The sequence below is a fragment of the Salvelinus sp. IW2-2015 genome, unplaced genomic scaffold, assembly GCF_002910315.2.
Source record: "Salvelinus sp. IW2-2015 unplaced genomic scaffold, ASM291031v2 Un_scaffold1135, whole genome shotgun sequence".
Taxonomy (NCBI): domain Eukaryota; kingdom Metazoa; phylum Chordata; class Actinopteri; order Salmoniformes; family Salmonidae; genus Salvelinus; species Salvelinus sp. IW2-2015.
The window spans coordinates 637,811-643,769 of record NW_019942747.1 but is presented as its reverse complement, the minus strand read 5'-3'; the positions used below and the strand labels follow the sequence as shown (position 1 = coordinate 643,769).

General features: G+C 40.8%; 1 protein-coding gene across 3 annotated transcripts in view; it reads left to right on the top strand.

The window, feature by feature from the left end:
- Nucleotides 1-1,045: 1,045 nt before the first annotated feature.
- Nucleotides 1,046-5,959, top strand: part of LOC112069861 (interferon-induced very large GTPase 1-like) — an 80,546-nt gene continuing 75,632 nt past the window's right edge. For all 3 annotated transcript variants that reach the window (XM_070438753.1, XM_070438752.1, XM_070438751.1), the window contains exons 1-2: nucleotides 1,046-1,130; nucleotides 1,816-2,114. In XM_070438753.1, the coding sequence (XP_070294854.1) occupies nucleotides 2,073-2,114 (42 nt within the window). In that variant the 5' untranslated portion in view covers nucleotides 1,046-1,130; nucleotides 1,816-2,072. The remainder of the gene's footprint in view (nucleotides 1,131-1,815; nucleotides 2,115-5,959) is intronic.

Below are 5,959 nucleotides of genomic sequence, written 5' to 3'. Positions count from 1 at the left end.
ACACAGGAAAGGGCCTTCCCGAAACTGTTGCCACAAAAGTGGAAGCACAGAATCGTCTAGAATGTCATTGTATGCTGTAGGTTTCCCTTCACTGGAACTAAGGGGCCTAGCCCGAACCATGAAAAACAGCCCATTATTCCTCCTCCACCAAATTTTACAGTTAGCACGAGGAATTAGGGCAGGTAGCGTTCTCCTGTCATCCGCCAAACTCAGATTTGTCTGTCGGACTGCCAGATGGTGAAGCGTGACTCATCACTCCAGAGAACGCGTTTCCACTGCTCCAGAGTCCAATGGCGTTGAGCTTTACACCCTTCCAGCCGACGCTTGGCATTGCGCATGGTAATCTTAGGTTTGTGTGCGGCTGCTTGGCCATGGAAACCCATTTCATGAAACTACCGATGAAGAGTTATTGAGCTGACGTTGCTTCCAGAGGCAGTTTGGAACTCAGTAGTGAGTGTTTCAAGCGAGGATAGACGAATGTTACGTGCTATGTGCTTCAGCACTCGGCGGTCCCTTTCTGTGAGCTTCTGTGGCCTACCACTTCGCGGCTGAGCCGTTATTGCTCCTAGACGTTTCCACTTCACAATAACATCACTTACAGTTGACCGGGGCAGTTCTAGCAGGGCAGAAATTTGACGAACTGACTTTTTGGAAAGGTGGCATCCTATGACGCTGCAACGTTTTAAGAGCAGTCTCTTTCCTCTGGTTGTATATTTTAATGAAGAGTAACCAATCAATGAATATCCCTATGTTTCAAGGAGGGACCATACAGCAAAATGAAGAGTTAGATTCTACGTTCTACCTGGAAAAGTCAATAGGATCCTATAATGATTGTTAATTCATGTAGTTGGCGAGATTAAGAGAAGCTAAATATCATATCATGGTGATTCAGATCATTATTATGTGGAAGAGAGGAATATAATACATGTTTGTTTTATTGCATTTGTTTTGTGTGTTTAGTATTTAGTGTTTTATTCATTTTTTGTGTGTTTTGTGTGTCTGTCTTGTATTTCTAGGGGCCAATCAGAGAGAGCAGAGTCTATTTCCTCTGGTTTTCTATCAATGAAGACTGACCGATCCATGGATATCCCTCTTCATTTCAAAGGAGCAGACTCTCTACAAAACAAAGGGTGAGATTATGATGTGCACCCAGCTGTAAATACAGGTCTATGTTTTAATAATGCTGACCTCATGAAATAAAATATCTGTGACTTAATGTAAAACAAAAATACACATTATGATAACAGATAGTTATAGGTAGGTTACCATGTGTTTATATTATCATGATAACAGTTATAGGTAGGTTACCATGTGTTATATTATCATGATACAGTAATAGGTAGGTTACCAATGTGTTTATATTACATCATGATAACAGCATAGTTATTTAGGTAGGTTACAATGTGTTTATATTAATGACATGATAATAGATAGTTATAGGTAGGTTACCATGTGTATATTATCATGATAACAGATAGTTATAGGTAGGTTCCATGTGCTATATTATCATGATAGCATAGAGTTATAGGTAGGTTTACCATGTGTTATATTATCATGATAACAGATAGTTATAGGTAGGTTACCATGTGCATATTATCATGATAACAAATAGTTAATAGGTAGGTTACCATGTGTTATATTATCATGATAACCAGATAGTTAATAGGTAGGTTACCATGTGTTATATTATCATGATAACAGATAGTTATAGGAAGGTTACCATGTGTTATATTATTAGGCCATTATGTTTAAACTGAATGAATCAGGTTCTTTTGATCAATGTATTTGATAAATGTTATTTCCAATTCCCACCAGGCCAGGAGAGGTGGTCTGTGATATCTGCTCTGAAGTCCAAGCTGTGAAGTTCTGTCTGACCTGCAGTGTGTCCTACTGTGAGACCCACATCAGACAGCACTATACAATACCTAAACTAAAGAGACACACACTGTGGATGTGACTGGAGACCTGGTGCAGAAACTCTGTCAACATGACTACAGTCCTCTGGACGTGTTCTGCAGGACAGACCAAGATGCTGATCTGCAGTCAGTGTGCAGAGACAAACCACAAAGGACATGAATACCATCCTCCATGAGATAAAGAAAGCAGGTAGACAGGTAACTATGGGGTTAATCTGGAAGACAGGTAACTACTGGGGTTAATCAGGAAGACAGGTAACTACTGGGGTTAATCTGGAAGAACAGGTAACTACTGGGGTAATCTGGAAGACAGGTAACTACTGGGGTTAATCTGGAAGACAGGTAACTACTGGGGTTAATCAGGAAGACAGGTAGCTACTGGGGTTAATCAGGAAGACAGGTAGCTACTGGGGTTAATCCTGAAGACAGGTAACTACTGGGGTTCATCTGGAAGACAGGTATCTACTGGTGTTAATCTGGAAGACAGGTAGCTACTGGGGTTAATCTGGAAGACAGGTAACTACTGGGGTTCATCTGGAAGACAGGTATCTACTGGTGTTAATCTGGAAGACAGGTAACTACTGGGGTTAATCTGGAAGACAGGTAGCTACTGGGGTTAATCTGGAAGACAGGTAACTACTGGGGTTAATCTGGAAGACAGGTAACTACTGAGGTTAATCTGGAAGCAGGTAACTACTGGGGTTAATCTGGAAGACAGGTAATACAACTACTGGGGTTAATCTGGAAGACAGGTAACTACTGGGGTTAATCTGGAAGACAGGTATACTGGGGTTAATCTGGAAGACAGGTAGCTACTGGGGTTAATCTGGAAGACAGGTATCTACTGGTGTTAATCTGGAAGACAGGTAACTACTGGGGTTAATCTGGAAGACAGGTAACTACTGGGGTTAATCTGGAAGACAGGTAACTACTGGGTTAATCTGGAAGACAGGTAACTACTGGGGTTAATCTGGAAGACAGGTAACTATGGGGTTAATCAGGAAGACAGGTAACTACTGGGGTTAATCTGGAAGACAGGTAACTACTGGGGTTAATCTGGAAGACAGGTAACTACTGGGGTTAATCTGGAAGACAGGTAATTACTGGGTTAATCTGGAAGACAGGTAACTACTGGGGTTAATCTGGAAGACAGGTAACTACTGGGTTAATCGGGAAGACAGGTAGCTACTGGGGTTTATCTGGAAAGACAGGTAGCTACTGGGGTTAATCTGGAAGACAGGTAACTACTGGGGTTAATCGGGAAGACAGGTAGCTACTGGGGTTAATCTGGAAGACAGGTAACTACTGGGGTTTATCGGGAAGACAGTTAACTACTGGGGTTAATCGGGAAGACAGGTAACTACTGGGGTTAATCTGGAAGACAGGTAACTACTGGGGTTTATCGGGAAGACAGTTAACTACTGGGGTTAATCGGGAAGACAGTTAACTACTGGGGTTAATCGGGAAAGACAGGTAGCTACTCGGGTTCTCTTTTCTTTCGGGGTTGTTCAGTACAGTTCCAGTGCCAGTACATGTCTGAACGCTCCTTAATTAACACTAGAACCGTTGGGACTCGAGGCATCCCAGTTTGGGCCGTCAACATTCTAACAGCCGAATAAAAACATTTCATATGTGCTACGGCAACAATAATCCTTTGGCTGTGTTTATGAAGATCTTAGTATCATTCATTTTGATTAGGATCTGTAATTATCTGCGGCTGAGGAAGTGGCTACTCTTCCTGGGATCCAAACAGGAAACAAAACACAACCAATAAAATCCATAATATACGTCGTATATATTGCACTATATTTATGTTACAATTAAATAACTTGGCAGACACAATACAATGCAAAATATATAATCTCTTCACAGTCCCCGTCGTGTTGTAAAGGGTTCTTTTATCTGTTTTTTAATCTGTTTTTATTGCGATCTTAAATTACCTGGGAAAGGGGATACCTAGTCAGTTGTACAACTGAACGCATTCAACTGAAATGTGTCTTCCGCATTTGAAAGTATGACAGCAATCCATGCTTTGGTCTAGTTTACTTCGCACTCTTTCCACAGGCTAGTGTTTTAGCATTTGTGGCTCAAATTCAAGTCATGTGACCGATATTAGCATTTTTCGTGCCTCATGTCCAAATCATTCAAAAGTACTGTATCTAAAATTGATTGTGAAGCTCAACAAGGTCACTTTTAGATGATTTGAACATGATGTGTGAAAAAGGGTAATGTGTGACCCATGACTTTAATGAGATGTGTACAACAATTGCTAAAATGTTAGCATGTGTCAACAGTGCCAATGAAGCTAAACCAAAGCATGGGTTGCTGTCATACGTTCTCCATAGACTGATTAGAGGGTAAGGAAAACAATATTTCATTTTGTAATTTGGGTGAACTACACCATCATCATTTTGTTTAGGCAGGTCTTAATATTATTCAACTAGATGTTTTTAAAAAGAACAGAATAGGAGTTTTATTAGTCTGTTCTTAGTATCCTAGGCTATATGCTGCCGGGAGTGGAATTGCAGTTAGTCGTCAAAAAATATATATTTTGAAATAGTCTTTCCACTCAATTTTGAGAGTTGATTGGGAAATGTAGGTGATTTAGAAACCTTAGTATCTGCTCTTTCCGATGATTACAATAATATCATTATTGAAATCAAAGTGTGTGACCTGCATGAACCTCTGTAACATGATTTGAGAAAGTCGCTTTTTGGGAAGCTCCTTTCCCTTTGTCAGTTACACACCCTGCACTGTTCATCAGTCTCTTCATTGACGAGACAATTGTTAATATTGTCTCCCATCAGACTATTATCAATTTAATCTTCTTTAGACTACATACATTTTCATAGGCTTCTGTGAAATTAGTTTCAATATAGTTGATGTGTAGTTTCGATGGGCTATTAGTCCGATGTGCAACCGGATGAAGGAAGGGCAGAGGGGAGGAGGACATGTCCTCCTAAAACGGCTTATAATACACTATGTTGGTGACATCGTCATTATATTTTTTGTACGATTAAATTTTTATATACAGTGGGGCAAAAAAGTATTTAGTCAGCCACCAATTGTGCAAGTTCTCCCACTTAAAAAGATGAGAGAGGCCTGTAATTTTCATCATCGGTACACTTCAACTATGACAGACAAAATGAGAAAAAAATCCAGAAAATCACATTGTAGGATTTTGAATGAATTTATTTGCAAATTATGTTGGAAAATAAGTATTTGGTCAATAACAAAAGTTTACCTCAATACTTTGTTATATACCCTTTGTTGGCAATGACAGAGGTCAAACGTTTTCTGTAAGTCTTCACAAGGTTTTCACACACTGTTGCTGGTATTTTGGCCCATTCCTCCATGCAGATCTCCTCTAGAGCAGTGGAATTGTTTTGGGGCTGTTGCTGGGAACACAGACTTTCCAACTCCCTCCAAAAGATTTTCTATGGGTTGAGATCTGGAAGACTGGCTAGCCACTCCAGGACTTGAAATGCTTCTTACGAAGCCACTCATTGCCCGGGCGGTGTGTTTGGGATCATTGTCATGCTGAAAGACCCAGCCACGTTTCATCTTCAAATGCCCTTGCTGATGGTAGGCTTTGTTAACTTGGTCCCAAGCTCTCTGCAGTCATTCACTAGGTCCCCCGTGTGGTTTCTGGGATTTTTGCTCACCGTTCTTTGTGATCATTTTGAAACCCCACGGGGTGAGATTCGCGTGGAGCGCCAGATCGAGGGAGATTATCAAGTGGGTCTTGTATGTCGTTCCATTTCCTAATAAATTGCTCCAAAGTTGATTTCTTTCAAACCAAGCTGCTTACCTATTGCAGATTCAGTCTTCCCAGCCTGGTGCAGGTCTACAATTTGTTTCTGGTGTCCGTTGACAGCTCTTTGGTCTTTGGCCATAGTGGAGTTTGGAGTGTGACTGTTTGAGGTTGTGGACAGGTGTCTTTTATACTGATAACAAGTTTCAATACAGGTGCCATTAAGAGTAAACGAGTGGAGACAGAGGAGCCCTCTTAAAGAAAGAAGTTACAGTCGTGAGAGCCCAGA